The sequence below is a fragment of the Salvelinus alpinus genome, chromosome 4 (genome assembly GCF_045679555.1).
Source record: "Salvelinus alpinus chromosome 4, SLU_Salpinus.1, whole genome shotgun sequence".
NCBI lineage: Eukaryota > Metazoa > Chordata > Actinopteri > Salmoniformes > Salmonidae > Salvelinus > Salvelinus alpinus.
This window is the reverse complement of record NC_092089.1, coordinates 14028077-14045250: the sequence shown is the minus strand read 5'-3', so window position 1 is coordinate 14045250 and position 17174 is coordinate 14028077. Positions and strand designations below refer to the sequence as shown.

General features: G+C 42.5%; 2 protein-coding genes across 3 annotated transcripts in view; both read right to left on the bottom strand.

Annotated features, from left to right (window-relative positions):
• The window catches only part of LOC139572876 (lysophosphatidylcholine acyltransferase 1), a 280718-nt gene that overhangs the window by 13906 nt on the left and 249638 nt on the right, over positions 1–17174 (bottom strand). The gene's annotated exons all lie outside the window — the stretch shown is intronic.
• LOC139572875 (lysophosphatidylcholine acyltransferase 1-like) overlaps positions 1–17174 on the bottom strand; it is a 58099-nt gene that overhangs the window by 13358 nt on the left and 27567 nt on the right. For both annotated transcript variants that reach the window (XM_071395703.1, XM_071395704.1), the window contains exons 6-7: positions 15306–15364; positions 8928–8962 (exon numbers count right to left, since the gene is read on the bottom strand). In XM_071395703.1, the coding sequence (XP_071251804.1) occupies positions 8928–8962; positions 15306–15364 (94 nt within the window). The remainder of the gene's footprint in view (positions 1–8927; positions 8963–15305; positions 15365–17174) is intronic.

The window sequence follows — 17174 nt, the reverse complement described above, 5'->3', positions numbered from 1 at the left end:
CTACTGTAGTGGCAGACTGACTGTGACCTGCTAACAGGACAGAGACAGTATTGTCTCTACTGTAGTGGCAGACTGACTGTGACCTGTTAACAGGACAGAGACAGTATTGTCTCTACTGTAGTGGCAGACTGACTGTGACCTGTTAACAGGACAGAGACAGTATTGTCTCTACTGTAGTGGCAGACTGACTGTGACCTGTTAACAGGACAGACTGTATTGTCTCTACTGTAGTGGCAGACTGACTGTGACCTGCTAACAGCACAGACTGTATAGTCTCTACTGTAGTGGCAGACTGACTGTGACCTGCTAACAGCACAGAGACAGTATTGTCTCTACTGTAGTGGCAGACTGACTGTGACCTTCTGTTAACAGGACAGACAGTATTGTCTCTACTGTAGTGGCAGACTGACTGTTACCTGTTAACAGGACAGAGACAGTATTGTCTCTACTGTAGTGGCAGACTGACTGTTACCTGCTAACAGCACAGAGACAGTATTGTCTCTACTGTAGTGGTAGACTGACTGTGACCTGCTAACAGGACAGACAGTATTGTCTCTACTGTAGTGGCAGACTGACTGTTACCTGCTAACAGCACAGACTGTATTGTCTCTACTGTAGTGGCAGACTGACTGTGACCTGTTAACAGGACAGACAGTATTGTCTCTACTGTAGTGGCAGACTGACTGTGACCTGCTAACAGGACAGACATTATTGTCTCTACTTTAGTGGCAGACTGACTGTTACCTGCTAACAGCACAGAGACAGTATTGTCTCTACTGTAGTGGCAGACTGACTGGGACCTTCTAACAGGACAGACTGTATAGTCTCTACTTTAGTGGCAGACTGACTGTTACCTGCTAACAGCACAGAGACAGTATTGTCTCTACTGTAGTGGCAGACTGACTGGGACCTTCTAACAGGACAGACTGTATAGTCTCTACTTTAGTGGCAGACTGACTGTTACCTGCTAACAGCACAGAGACAGTATTGTCTCTACTGTAGTGGCAGACTGACTGTGACCTGTTAACAGCACAGACATTATTGTCTCTACTTTAGTGGCAGACTGACTGTTACCTGCTAACAGCACAGAGACAGTATTGTCTCTACTGTAGTGGCAGACTGACTGGGACCTTCTAACAGGACAGACTGTATAGTCTCTACTTTAGTGGCAGACTGACTGTTACCTGCTAACAGCACAGAGACAGTATTGTCTCTACTGTAGTGGCAGACTGACTGGGACCTTCTAACAGGACAGACTGTATAGTCTCTACTTTAGTGGCAGACTGACTGTTACCTGCTAACAGCACAGAGACAGTATTGTCTCTACTGTAGTGGCAGACTGACTGTGACCTGTTAACAGCACAGAGACAGTATTGTCTCTACTGTAGTGGCAGACTGACTGGGACCTTCTAACAGGACAGACTGTATAGTCTCTACTGTAGTGGCAGACTGACTGTTACCTGTTAACAGGACAGAGACAGTATTGTCTCTACTGTAGTGGCAGACTGACTGTGACCTTCTAACAGGACAGAGACAGTATTGTCTCTACTGTAGTGGCAGACTGACTGTTACCTGTTAACAGGACAGAGACAGTATTGTCTCTACTGTAGTGGCAGACTGACTGTTACCTGTTAACAGGACAGACAGTATTGTCTCTACTGTAGTGGCAGACTGACTGTGACCTGCTAACAGGACAGACAGTATTGTCTCTACTGTAGTGGCAGACTGACTGTGACCTGCTAACAGGACAGACAGTATTGTCTCTACTGTAGTGGCAGACTGACTGGGACCTTCTAACAGGACAGACTGTATAGTCTCTACTTTAGTGGCAGACTGACTGTTACCTGCTAACAGCACAGAGACAGTATTGTCTCTACTGTAGTGGCAGACTGACTGTGACCTGTTAACAGCACAGAGACAGTATTGTCTCTACTGTAGTGGCAGACTGACTGTTACCTGTTAACAGGACAGACAGTATTGTCTCTACTGTAGTGGCAGACTGACTGTTACCTGTTAACAGGACAGACAGTATTGTCTCTACTGTAGTGGCAGACTGACTGTGACCTGCTAACAGGACAGACAGTATTGTCTCTACTGTAGTGGCAGACTGACTGTGACCTGTTAACAGGACAGACAGTATTGTCTCTACTGTAGTGGCAGACTGACTGTGACCTGCTAACAGGACAGACAGTATTGTCTCTACTGTAGTGGCAGACTGACTGTGACCTGCTAACAGGACAGACAGTATTGTCTCTACTGTAGTGGCAGACTGACTGTGACCTGCTAACAGGACAGACAGTATTGTCTCTACTGTAGTGGCAGACTGACTGTGACCTGTTAACAGCACAGAGACAGTATTGTCTCTACTGTAGTGGCAGACTGACTGGGACCTTCTAACAGGACAGACTGTATAGTCTCTACTGTAGTGGCAGACTGACTGTTACCTGTTAACAGGACAGAGACAGTATTGTCTCTACTGTAGTGGCAGACTGACTGTGACCTTCTAACAGGACAGAGACAGTATTGTCTCTACTGTAGTGGCAGACTGACTGTTACCTGTTAACAGGACAGAGACAGTATTGTCTCTACTGTAGTGGCAGACTGACTGTTACCTGTTAACAGGACAGACAGTATTGTCTCTACTGTAGTGGCAGACTGACTGTGACCTGCTAACAGGACAGACAGTATTGTCTCTACTGTAGTGGCAGACTGACTGTGACCTGCTAACAGGACAGACAGTATTGTCTCTACTGTAGTGGCAGACTGACTGTGACCTGCTAACAGGACAGACAGTATTGTCTCTACTGTAGTGGCAGACTGACTGTAACCTGCTAACAGGACAGACAGTATTGTCTCTACTGTAGTGGCAGACTGACTGTTACCTGTTAACAGGACAGACAGTATTGTCTCTACTGTAGTGGCAGACTGACTGTGACCTGCTAACAGGACAGACTGTATTGTCTCTACTGTAGTGGCAGACTGACTGTGACCTGCTAACAGGACAGAGACAGTATTGTCTCTACTGTAGTGGCAGACTGACTGGGACCTTCTAACAGGACAGACTGTATAGTCTCTACTTTAGTGGCAGACTGACTGTTACCTGCTAACAGCACAGAGACAGTATTGTCTCTACTGTAGTGGCAGACTGACTGGGACCTTCTAACAGGACAGACAGTATTGTCTCTACTGTAGTGGTAGACTGACTGTGACCTGTTAACAGGACAGAGACAGTATTGTCTCTACTGTAGTGGCAAACTGACTGTGACCTGTTAACAGGACAGACAGTATTGTCTCTACTGTAGTGGCAGACTAACTGTGACCTTCTGCTAACAGGACAGACAGTATTGTCTCTACTGTAGTGGCAGACTGACTGTGACCTGTTAACAGGACAGACAGTATTGTCTCTACTGTAGTGGCAGACTGACTGTGACCTGTTAACAGGACAGACAGTATTGTCTCTACTGTAGTGGTAGACTGACTGTGACCTGCTAACAGGACAGACAGTATTGTCTCTACTGTAGTGGCAGACTGACTCTGACCTGTTAACAGGACAGACAGTATTGTCTCTACTGTAGTGGCAGACTGACTGTGACCTGCTAACAGGACAGACTGTATTGTCTCTACTGTAGTGGCAGACTGACTGTGACCTGCTAACAGCACAGACTGTATTGTCTCTACTGTAGTGGCAGACTGACTGTGACCTGCTAACAGGACAGACATTATTGTCTCTACTTTAGTGGCAGACTGACTGTTACCTGCTAACAGCACAGAGACAGTATTGTCTCTACTGTAGTGGCAGACTGACTGTGACCTGCTAACAGCACAGACTGTATTGTCTCTACTGTAGTGGCAGACTGACTGTGACCTGCTAACAGGACAGACATTATTGTCTCTACTTTAGTGGCAGACTGACTGTTACCTGCTAACAGCACAGAGACAGTATTGTCTCTACTGTAGTGGCAGACTGACTGTGACCTGCTAACAGGACAGACATTATTGTCTCTACTTTAGTGGCAGACTGACTGTTACCTGTTAACAGGACAGACAGTATTATCTCTACTGTAGTGGCAGACTGACTGTGACCTGCTAACAGGACAGAGACAGTATTGTCTCTACTGTAGTGGCAGACTGACTGGGACCTTCTAACAGGACAGACTGTATAGTCTCTACTTTAGTGGCAGACTGACTGTTACCTGCTAACAGCACAGAGACAGTATTGTCTCTACTGTAGTGGCAGACTGACTGTGACCTGTTAACAGCACAGAGACAGTATTGTCTCTACTGTAGTGGCAGACTGACTGGGACCTTCTAACAGGACAGACTGTATAGTCTCTACTGTAGTGGCAGACTGACTGTTACCTGTTAACAGGACAGAGACAGTATTGTCTCTACTGTAGTGGCAGACTGACTGTGACCTTCTAACAGGACAGAGACAGTATTGTCTCTACTGTAGTGGCAGACTGACTGTTACCTGTTAACAGGACAGAGACAGTATTGTCTCTACTGTAGTGGCAGACTGACTGTTACCTGTTAACAGGACAGACAGTATTGTCTCTACTGTAGTGGCAGACTGACTGTGACCTGCTAACAGGACAGACAGTATTGTCTCTACTGTAGTGGCAGACTGACTGTGACCTGCTAACAGGACAGACAGTATTGTCTCTACTGTAGTGGCAGACTGACTGTGACCTGCTAACAGGACAGACAGTATTGTCTCTACTGTAGTGGCAGACTGACTGTAACCTGCTAACAGGACAGACAGTATTGTCTCTACTGTAGTGGCAGACTGACTGTTACCTGTTAACAGGACAGACAGTATTGTCTCTACTGTAGTGGCAGACTGACTGTGACCTGCTAACAGGACAGACAGTATTGTCTCTACTGTAGTGGCAGACTGACTGTGACCTGCTAACAGGACAGACAGTATTGTCTCTACTGTAGTGGCAGACTGACTGTAACCTGCTAACAGGACAGACAGTATTGTCTCTACTGTAGTGGCAGACTGACTGTTACCTGTTAACAGGACAGACAGTATTGTCTCTACTGTAGTGGCAGACTGACTGTGACCTGCTAACAGGACAGAGACAGTATTGTCTCTACTGTAGTGGCAGACTGACTGGGACCTTCTAACAGGACAGACTGTATAGTCTCTACTTTAGTGGCAGACTGACTGTTACCTGCTAACAGCACAGAGACAGTATTGTCTCTACTGTAGTGGCAAACTGACTGTGACCTGTTAACAGGACAGACAGTATTGTCTCTACTGTAGTGGCAGACTGACTGTGACCTTCTGCTAACAGGACAGACAGTATTGTCTCTACTGTAGTGGCAGACTGACTGTGACCTGCTAACAGGACAGAGACAGTATTGTCTCTACTGTAGTGGCAGACTGACTGTGACCTTCTGCTAACAGGACAGACAGTATTGTCTCTACTGTAGTGGCAGACTGACTGTTACCTGTTAACAGGACAGAGACAGTATTGTCTCTACTGTAGTGGCAGACTGACTGTTACCTGTTAACAGGACAGACAGTATTGTCTCTACTGTAGTGGCAGACTGACTGGGCACACAGCCAAAACAACATCACTACCACGATGCATTAGAAAGCAGAACAAAACACATCCCAACTCAGCCTGTGGCTTTATCCAGAGAAGCAAATGTCCCTCGTAACAAGGACGGTTTTCTCTCAGTCACAGTTCCCTGTCTTTTGGTCATCAGTGTTCTGAGAAAACAGGACCATCTAGATTATACAGTAGAACTAATATCCCCTCAGTCCAGTAGAGGAATGAAAACAGGACCATCTACAGTAGAACTAATATCCCCTCAGTCCAGTAGAGGAATGAAAACAGGACCATCTAGATTATACAGTAGAACTGATATCCTCTCAGTCCAGTAGAGGAATGAAAACAGGACCATCTAGATTATACAGTAGAACTAATATCCTCCCAGTCCAGTAGAGGAATGAAAACAGGACCATCTATATTATACAGTAGAACTAATATCCTCTCAGTCCAGTAGAGGAATGAAAACAGGACCATCTAGATTATACAGTAGAACTAATATCCTCTCAGTCCAGTAGAGGAATGAAAACAGGACCATCTAGATTATACAGTAGAACTAATATCCTCCCAGTCCAGTAGAGGAATGAAAACAGGACCATCTAGATTATACAGTAGAACTAATATCCCCTCAGTCCAGTAGAGGAATGAAAACAGGACCATCTACAGTAGAACTAATATCCCCTCAGTCCAGTAGAGGAATGAAAACAGGACCATCTAGATTATACAGTAGAACTAATATCCTCTCAGTCCAGTAGAGGAATGAAAACAGGACCATCTACAGTAGAACTAATATCCCCTCAGTCCAGTAGAGGAATGAAAACAGGACCATCTACAGTAGAACTAATATCCTCTCAGTCCAGTAGAGGAATGAAAACAGGACCATCTACAGTAGAACTAATATCCTCCCAGTCCAGTAGAGGAATGAAAACAGGACCATCTACAGTAGAACTAATATCCCCTCAGTCCAGTAGAGGAATGAAAACAGGACCATCTACAGTAGAACTAATATCCCCTCAGTCCAGTAGAGGAATGAAAACAGGACCATCTACAGTAGAACGGGCCTCTGGCAGTCTCTATGGGGGTGCCACAGGGTTCAATTCTTGGACCGACTCTCTTCTCTGTTTACATCAATGATGTCGCTCTTGCTGCTGGTGATTCTCTGATCCACCTCTACGCAGACGACACTATTCTGTATACTTCTGGCCCTTCTTTTGACACTGTGTTAACAACCCTCCAGGCGAGCTTCAATGCCATACAACTCTCCTTCCGTGGCCTCCAACTGCTCTTAAATACAAGTAAAACCAAATGCATGCTCTTCAACCGATCGCTGCCTGCTCCTGCCCAGCCTAGTCCAACATCACTACTTTGGACGGCATCTGACTGTAGAACTAATGTGGACACCTACAAATACCAGTAGAGTGTCTGGTTAGACTGTGAACATCTCCTGTCCAGAACTCACATCAAACATCTCCAATCCAATAGTCAAATCTAGAATTGGACTATCCTATTCCGCAGAACAAAGCATCCTTTACTCATGCTGCCAAACATACCCTTGTAAAACTGGACCATCCTACCAATCCTCGACTTCGGTGATGTCATTTACAAAATAGCCTCCAAAACCCTACTCAATAAATTGGATGCAGTCTATCACAGTGCCATCCGTTTTGTCACCAAAGCCCCATATACTACCCACCACTGCGACCTGTACACTCTCGTTGGCTGGCCCTCGCTTCAGTACTCAGTCGCCAAGACCCACTGGTTCCAGGTCATCTACAAGACCCTGCTAGGTAAAGTCCCCCCTTATCTCAGCTCGCTGGTCACCATAGCAGCACCTACCTGTAGCACGCGCTCCAGCAGGTATATCTCTCTAGTCACCCCCAAAACCAATTCTTCCTTTGGACGCCTCTCCTTCCAGTTCTCTGCTGCCAATGACTGGAACGAACTACAAAAATCTCTGAAACTGGAAACACCTATCTCCCTCACTAGCTTTAAGCACCAGCTGTCAGAGCAGCTCATAGATTACTGCACCTGTATATAACCCATCTACAATTTAGCCCAAACAACTACCTCTTTACCTACTGTATTTATTTATTAATTTATTTTGCTCCTTTGCACCCCATTATTTCTGTCTCTACTTTGCACTTTCTTCCACTGCAAACCAACCATTCCATTGTTTTTTTAGTTTTTATTTTACTTGCTGTGTTGTACTCACTTCGCCTCCATGGCCTTTTATATTTTTATTTATTTATACATATATTTGTTTGCCTTCACCTCCCTTATCTCACCTCACTTGCTCACATTGTATATAGACTTATTTTTTTTTCACTGTATTATTGACTATATGTTTGTTTTACTCCATGTGTAACTATGTGTTGTTGTATGTGTCGAACTGCTTTGCTTTATCTTGGCCAGGTCGCAATTGTAAATGAGAACGTGTTCTCAATTTGCCTACCTGGTTAAATAAAGGTTAAATAAAAATAAAATAAAAAGAACTAATATCCCCTCAGTCCAGTAGAGGAATGAAAACAGGACCATCTACAGTAGAACTAATATCCCCTCAGTCCAGTAGAGGAATGAAAACAGGACCATCTACAGTAGAACTAATATCCCCTCAGTCCAGTAGAGGAATGAAAACAGGACCATCTACAGTAGAACTAATATCCCCTCAGTCCAGTAGAGGAATGAAAACAGGACCATCTACAGTAGAACTAATATCCTCTCAGTCCAGTAGAGGAATGAAAACAGGACCATCTACAGTAGAACTAATATCCTCTCAGTCCAGTAGAGGAATGAAAACAGGACCATCTACAGTAGAACTAATATCCTCTCAGTCCAGTAGAGGAATGAAAACAGGACCATCTACATTATACAGTAGAACTAATATCCTCCCAGTCCAGTAGAGGAATGAAAACAGGACCATCTACAGTAGAACTAATATCCTCCCAGTCCAGTAGAGGAATGAAAACAGGACCATCTATATTATATAGTAGAACTAATATCCTCTCAGTCCAGTAGAGGAATGAAAACAGGACCACCTAGATTATACAGTAGAACTAATATCCTCCCAGTCCAGTAGAGGAATGAAAACAGGACCATCTATATTATACAGTAGAACTAATATCCTCTCAGTCCAGTAGAGGAATGAAAACAGGACCATCTAGATTATACAGTAGAACTAATATCCTCCCAGTCCAGTAGAGGAATGAAAACAGGACCATCTATATTATACAGTAGAACTAATATCCTCTCAGTCCAGTAGAGGAATGAAAACAGGACCATCCAGGGCAGTAGAGAGACACCACTATGCCTGACAACGGCCTGTACTTCAGGGATCAGTCATTTGCAGAGTATTTAAAGAGTACTCACGCTCCAGGCCCCTGCCACGTCCAGGTGATTGTGTCCTGGCATGGGAGAGGAGAGACACATCACTTACTAAAATACATGATTCATCCGGGTAAGAAGTATCAAAACACAAGGTCACAACAACAACAACATCAACAACATCAACAACAGCAACAGCAACAACATCAACAACAACATCAACAACATCAACAACAACATCAACAACATCAACAACATCAACAACAACATCAACAACATCAACAACAACATCAACAACAACAACATCAACAACAACATCAACAACAACATCAACAACATCAACAACATCAACAACAACATCAACAACATCAACAAAAACAACAACATCAACAACAACATCAACAACAACATCAACAACATCAACAACAACAACAACAAGAACTTAGTTATCAGGTATAGAGTAGTTAGTGGTTTAATTGGTTTAATTGGTTACCAGGTAGTTAGTGGTTTAATTGGTTACCAGGTAGTTAGTGGTTTAATTGGTTACCAGGTAGTTAGTAGTTTAATTGGTTTCCAGGTAGTTAGTGGTTTAATTGGTTACCAGGTAGTTAGTGGTTTAATTGGATACCAGGTAGTTAGTGGTTTAATTGGTTTAATTGGTTACCAGGTAGTCAGTGGTTTAACTGGTTACCAGGTAGTTAGTGGTTTAATTGGTTACCAGGTAGTTAATGGTTTAATTGGTTACCAGGTAGTTAGTGGTTTAATTGGATACCAGGTAGTTAGTGGTTTAATTGGTTACCAGGTAGTTAGTGGTTTAATTGGTTTAATTGGTTACCAGGTAGTTAGTGGTTTAATTGGTTTAATTGGTTACCAGGTAGTTAGTGGTTTAATTGGTTTAATTGGTTACCAGGTAGTTAGTGGTTTAATTGGTTACCAGGTAGTTAGTGGTTTAATTGGTTTAATTGGTTACCAGGTAGTTAGTGGTTTAATTGGTTACCAGGTAGTTAGTGGTTTAATTGGTTACCAGGTAGTTAGTGGTTTAATTGGATACCAGGTAGTTAGTGGTTTAATTGGTTTAATTGGTTACCAGGTAGTTAGTGGTTTAATTGATAACCAGGTAGTTAGTGGTTTAATTGGTTTAATTGGTTACCAGGTAGTTAGTGGTTTAATTGGTTACCAGGTAGTTAGTGGTTTAATTGGTTACCAGGTAGTTAGTGGTTTAATTGGATACCAGGTAGTTAGTGGTTTAATTGGATACCAGGTAGTTAGTGGTTTAATTGGTTTAATTGGTTACCAGGTAGTTAGTGGTTTAATTGGTTACCAGGTAGTTAGTGGTTTAATTGGATACCAGGTAGTTAGTGGTTTAATTGGTTTAATTGGTTACCAGGTAGTTAGTGGTTTAATTGGTTACCAGGTAGTTAATGGTTTAATTGGTTACCAGGTAGTTAGTGGTTTAATTGGTTACCAGGTAGTTAATGGTTTAATTGGTTACCAGGTAGTTAGTGGTTTAATTGGTTACCAGGTAGTTAGTGGTTTAATTGGTTACCAGGTAGTTAGTGGTTTAATTGGATACCAGGTAGTTAGTGGTTTAATTGGATACCAGGTAGTTAGTGGTTTAATTGGTTTAATTGGTTACCAGGTAGTTAGTGGTTTAATTGGTTACCAGGTAGTTAGTGGTTTAATTGGATACCAGGTAGTTAGTGGTTTAATTGGTTTAATTGGTTACCAGGTAGTTAGTGGTTTAATTGGTTACCAGGTAGTTAATGGTTTAATTGGTTACCAGTTAGTTAGTGGTTTAATTGGTTACCAGGTAGTTAGTGATTTAATTGGATACCAGGTAGTTAGTGGTTTAATTGGTTACCAGGTAGTTAGTGGTTTAATTGGTTACCAGGTAGTTAGTGGTTTAATTGGATACCAGGTAGTTAGTGGTTTAATTGGTTTAATTGGTTACCAGGTAGTTAGTGGTTTAATTGGTTACCAGTTAGTTAGTGGTTTAATTGGTTACCAGGTAGTTAGCGGTTTAATTGGTTACCAGGTAGTTAGTGGTTTAATTGGTTACCAGGTAGTTAGTGGTTTAATTGGTTTAATTGGTTACCAGGTAGTTAGTGGTTTAATTGGTTTAATTGGTTTAATTGGATACCAGGAAGTTAGTGTTTTAATTGGTTACCAGGTAGTTAGTGGTTTAATTGGTTACCAGGTAGTTAGTGGTTTAATTGGTTTAATTGGTTACCAGGTAGTTAGTGGTTTAATTGGTTTAATTGGTTTAATTGGTTACCAGGAAGTTAGTGTTTTAATTGGTTACCAGGTAGTTAGTGGTTTAATTGGTTACCAGGTAGTTAGTGGTTTAACTGGTTACCAGGTAGTTAGTGGTTTAATTGGTTACCAGGTAGTTAATGGTTTAATTGGTTACCAGGTAGTTAGTGGTTTAATTGGTTACCAGGTAGTTAGTGGTTTAATTGGTTACCAGGTAGTTAGTGGTTTAATTGGTTACCAGGTAGTTAGTGGTTTAATTGGTTACCAGGTAGTTAGTGGTTTAACTGGTTACCAGGTAGTTCGTGGTTTAATTGGTTACCAGGTAGTTAGTGGTCTAATTGGTTACCAGGTAGTTAGTGGTTTAATTGGTTACCAGGTAGTTAGTGGTTTAATTGGTTACCAGGTAGTTAGTGGTTTAATTGGATACCAGGTAGTTAGTGGTTTAATTGGTTACCAGGTAGTGGTTTAATTGGTTACCAGGTAGTGGTTTAACTGGTTACCAGGTAGTTAGTGGTTTAATTGGTTACCAGGTAGTTAGTGGTTTAATTGGATACCAGGTAGTTAGTGGTCTAATTGGTTACCAGGTAGTTAGTGGTTTAATTGGTTACCAGGTAGTTAGTGGTTTAATTGGTTACCAGGTAGTTAGTGGTTTAATTGGTTACCAGGTAGTTAGTGGTTTAATTGGTTACCAGGTAGTTGGTGGTTTAATTGGTTACCAGGTAGTTAGTGGTTTAATTGGTTACCAGGTAGTGGTTTAATTGGTTACCAGGTAGTTAGTGGTCTAATTGGATACCAGGTAGTTAGTGGTCTAATTGGTTACCAGGTAGTTAGTGGTCTAATTGGTTACTAGGTACTTAGTGGTTTAATTGGTTACCAGGTAGTTAGTGGTCTAATTGGTTACCAGGTAGTTAGTGGTCTAATTGGATACCAGGTAGTTAGTGGTTTAATTGGTTACCAGGTAGTTAGTGGTTTAATTGGTTACCAGGTAGTTAGTGGTTTAATTGGTTACCAGGTAGTTAGTGGTTTAATTGGTTACCAGGTAGTTAATGGTTTAATTGGTTACCAGGTAGTTAGTGGTCTAATTGGATACCAGGTAGTTAGTGGTTTAATTGGTTACCAGGTAGTTAGTGGTTTAATTGGTTACCAGGTAGTTAGTGGTTTAATTGGTTACCAGGTAGTTAGTGGTTTAATTGGTTACCAGGTAGTTAGTGGTTTAATTGGTTACCAGGTAGTTAGTGGTTTAATTGGTTACCAGGTAGTTAGTGGTTTAATTGGTTACCAGGTAGTTAGTGGTCTAATTGGATACCAGGTAGTTAGTGGTCTAATTGGTTACTAGGTACTTAGTGTTAGTGGTTTAATTGGTTACCAGGTAGTTAGTGGTCTAATTGGTTACCAGGTAGTTAGTGGTTTAATTGGTTACCAGGTAGTTAGTGGTCTAATTGGATACCAGGTAGTTAGTGGTTTAATTGGTTACCAGGTAGTTAGTGGTTTAATTGGTTACCAGGTAGTTAGTGGTTTAATTGGTTACCAGGTAGTTAGTGGTTTAATTGGTTACCAGGTAGTTAGTGGTTTAATTGGTTACCAGGTAGTTAGTGGTTTAATTGGTTACCAGGTAGTTAGTGGTTTAATTGGTTACCAGGTAGTTAGTGGTTTAATTGGTTACCAGGTAGTTAGTGGTTTAATTGGTTACCAGGTAGTTAGTGGTCTAATTGGATACCAGGTAGTTAGTGGTCTAATTGGTTACCAGGTAGTTAGTGGTCTAATTGGTTACTAGGTACTTAGTGGTTTAATTGGTTACCAGGTAGTTAGTGGTCTAATTGGTTACCAGGTAGTTAGTGGTTTAATTGGTTACCAGGTAGTTAGTGGTCTAATTGGTTACCAGGTAGTTAGTGGTTTAATTGGTTACCAGGTAGTTAGTGGTTTAATTGGTTACCAGGTAGTTAGTGGTTTAATTGGTTACCAGGTAGTTAGTGGTTTAATTGGTTACCAGGTAGTTAGTGGTTTAATTGGTTACCAGGTAGTTAGTGGTCTAATTGGTTACCAGGTAGTTAGTGGTTTAATTGGTTACTAGGTACTTAGTGGTTTAATTGGTTACCAGGTAGTTAGTGGTTTAATTGGTTACCAGGTAGTTAGTGGTTTAATTGGATACCAGGTAGTTAGTGGTCTAATTGGATACCAGGTAGTTAGTGGTTTAATTGGTTACCAGGTAGTTAGTGGTTTAATTGGTTACCAGGTAGTTAGTGGTTTAATTGGTTACCAGGTAGTTAGTGGTTTAATTGGTTACCAGGTAGTTAGTGGTTTAATTGGTTACCAGGTAGTTAGTGGTTTAATTGGTTACCAGGTAGTTAGTGGTCTAATTGGTTACCAGGTAGTTAGTGGTTTAATTGGTTACCAGGTAGTTAGTGGTTTAATTGGTTACCAGGTAGTTAGTGGTTTAATTGGTTACCAGGTAGTTAGTGGTTTAATTGGTTACCAGGTAGTTAGTGGTTTAATTGGATACCAGGTAGTTAGTGGTTTAATTGGTTACCAGGTAGTTAGTGGTTTAATTGGTTACCAGGTAGTTAGTGGTTTAATTGGTTACCAGGTAGTTAGTGGTTTAATTGGTTACCAGGTAGTTAGTGGTTTAATTGGTTACCAGGTAGTTAGTGGTCTAATTGGTTACCAGGTAGTTAGTGGTTTAATTGGATACCAGGTAGTTAGTGGTTTAATTGGTTACCAGGTAGTTAGTGGTCTAATTGGTTACCAGGTAGTTAGTGGTCTAATTGGTTACCAGGTAGTTAGTGGTTTAATTGGTTACCAGGCATCACTGATGAATGCCTCCATGTGTCCAGAGCCCATCCAGCCCAGCTGTTTACAGACAGAGCCCTAGCTCTAACCCAATCAGACCTCAGTAAAGGGCACATCAAGTCAACCCCAGGAGGTTTTCCAGGAAGTCCCCATGAAACCCTGCTCAAGGCGGGGGAAATATCACACAGCTGAGACAGACCGCACAACAAATCACAGAACAACTAAATCAGGTCTCTGTCCTCACAGTTATATCTGTAACAGAGAGAGATTCAGACAGACAGGGCTGATGCTCTTCTCAGCAGGGAGGGTGTTTACCAACCAGCCTGGCTGTTGTGTTGTGCTGCTGCTGTGTCCTATTGTGTTGCTAGGTGTTGTATTGTGTTGCTAGGTGTTGTATTGTGTTGCTAGGTGTTGTATTGTGTTGCTAGGTGTTGTGTTGCTAGGTGTTGTGTTGCTAGGTGTTGTGTTGCTAGGTGTTGTGTTGTGTTGCTAGGTGTTGTGTTGCTAGGTGTTGTGTTGCTAGGTGTTGTGTTGCTAGGTGTTGTGTTGTGTTGCTAGGTGTTGTGTTGCTAAGTGTTGTGTTGCTAGGTGTTGTTTTGTGTTGTTAGGTGTTGTATTGTGTTGCTAGATGTTGAATTGTGTTGCTGGTGTTGTTGTGTTGCTAGGTGTTGTTGTGTTGCTAGGTGTTGTTGTGTTGCTAGGTGTTGATGTGTTGCTAGGTGTTGTATTTTGTCGCTAGGTGTTGTTGTGTTGCTAGGTGTTGTTGTGTTGCTAGGTGTTGATGTGTTGCTAGGTGTTGATGTGTTGCTAGGTGTTGTATTTTGTCGCTAGGTGTTGTTGTGTTGCTAGGTGTTGTTGTGTTGCTAGGTGTTGATGTGTTGCTAGGTGTTGTATTTTGTCGCTAGGTGTTGTTGTGTTGCTTGGTGTTGTTGTGTTGCTAGGTGTTGATGTGTTGCTAGGTGTTGTATTGTGTTGCTAAGTGTTGTACTACAGTCCCTGGATCGAATCCAGGCTGTATCACATCCGGCCGTGATTGGGAGTCCCAAAGGGCGGCGCACAATTGGCCCAGCGTCGTTCATGTTTGGCTGGGGTAGGCCGTCATTGTAAATAAGAATGTGTTCTTAACTGACTTGCCTAGTTAAATAAAGGTTAAATAAAAATTTATTTAAAATAAATGATATTGTGTAACTAGGTGTTATATTGTGTTGCTAGGTGTTGTGTTGTGTTGCTAGGTGTTATATTGTGTTGCTAGGTGTTATATTGTGTTGCTAGGTGTTATATTGTGTTGCTAGGTGTTATATTGTGTTGCTAGGTGTTATATTGTGTTGCTAGGTGTTATATTGTGTTGCTAGGTGTTGTGTTGTGTTGTGTTTGCTTTCTTACCATGTTATTGGGGTATTTTATCACCACAGGCTGAACTGGCACCGCTGGAATAAACGCTCCTGTGTGTGACAAGACAGAAATCAACACCATTACACATACTGGACTACAACACATACTGGACTACAACCCATACTGGACTACAACACATACTGGACTACAACCCATACTGGACTACAACCCATACTGGACTACAACCCATACTGGACTACAACCCATTCTGGACTACAACCCATACTGGACTACAACCCATACTGGACTACAGCCCATTCTGGACTACAACCCATTCTGGACTACAACCCATTCTGGACTACAACACATAATGGACTACAACACATGCTGGACTACAACACATGCTGGACTACAACACATGCTGGACTACAACACATACTGGACTACAACACATACTGGACTACAACACATTCTGGACTACAAACCATTCTGGACTACAACACATACTGGACTACAACACATACTGGACTACAACACATACTGGACTACAACCCATACTGGACTACAACCCATACTGGACTACAACCCATACTGGACTACAACCCATACTGGACTACAACCCATACTGGACTACAACCCATACTGGACTACAACCCATACTGGACTACAACCCATTCTGGACTACAACCCATACTGAACTACAACCCATACTGGACTACAACCCATTCTGGACTACAACCCATACTGGACTACAACACATAATGGACTACAAGCCATACTGGACTACAACACATAATGGACTACAACCCATACTGGACTACAACCCATACTGGACTACAACACACACTGGACTACAACCCATTCTGGACTACAACCCATACTGGACTACAACCCATACTGGACTACAACACATAATGGACTACAACCCATACTGGACTACAACACATACTGGACTACAACCCATACTGGACTACAGTCCCTTAAAACTAAGAAACTAGAATATTCTAGACCGTATACAAGTGCATCGGCCCACGGTGTCACTAGCCAACCCAGATGTAAAATGTCCGCCTGCACGACTGTAAGTGGCTTCGCATCAAAGCATCCGCTAAATGGCATATATTATTATAATTATTGATATATTAATGGATATTCAAATGTGTCATGAAGCTCCTTTTCATCTGTTTGTCCAATCAGAAACATGCAGTCCTGTGGAGAATATGTCATGTCTGATTGGAACAGAACTGAACATCTTTCAGTTAGACAGTGGTGATTGATCTGATCTCAGCACCTGGACGGTCAGTTAGACAGTGGTGATTGATCTGATCTCAGCACCTGGACGGTCAGTTAGACAGTGGTGATTGATCTGATCTCAGCACCTGGACGGTCAGTTAGACAGTGGTGATTGATCTGATCTCAGCTCCTGGTTGGTCAGTTAGACAGTGGTGATTAATCTGATCTCAGCTCCTGGGTGGTCAGTTAGACAGTGGTGATTGATCTGATCTCAGCACCTGGTTGGTCAGTTAGACAGTGGTGATTGATCTGATCTCAGCTCCTGGGTGGTCAGTTAGACAGTGGTGATTGATCTGATCTCAGCACCTGGACGGTCAGTTAGACAGTGGTGATTGATCTGATCTCAGCACCTGGTTGGTCAGTTAGACAGTGGTGATTAATCTGATCTCAGCTCCTGGGTGGTCAGTTAGACAGTGGTGATTGATCTGATCTCAGCACCTGGGCGCTCAGTTAGACAGTGGTGATTGATCTGATCTCAGCTCCTGGCGGTCAGTTAGACAGTGGTGATTGATCTGATCTCAGCTCCTGGGCGCTCAGTTAGACAGTGGTGATTGATCTGATCTCAGCTCCTGGCCGGTCAGTTAGACAGTGGTGATTGATCTGATCTCAGCACCTGGGCGGTCAGTTAGA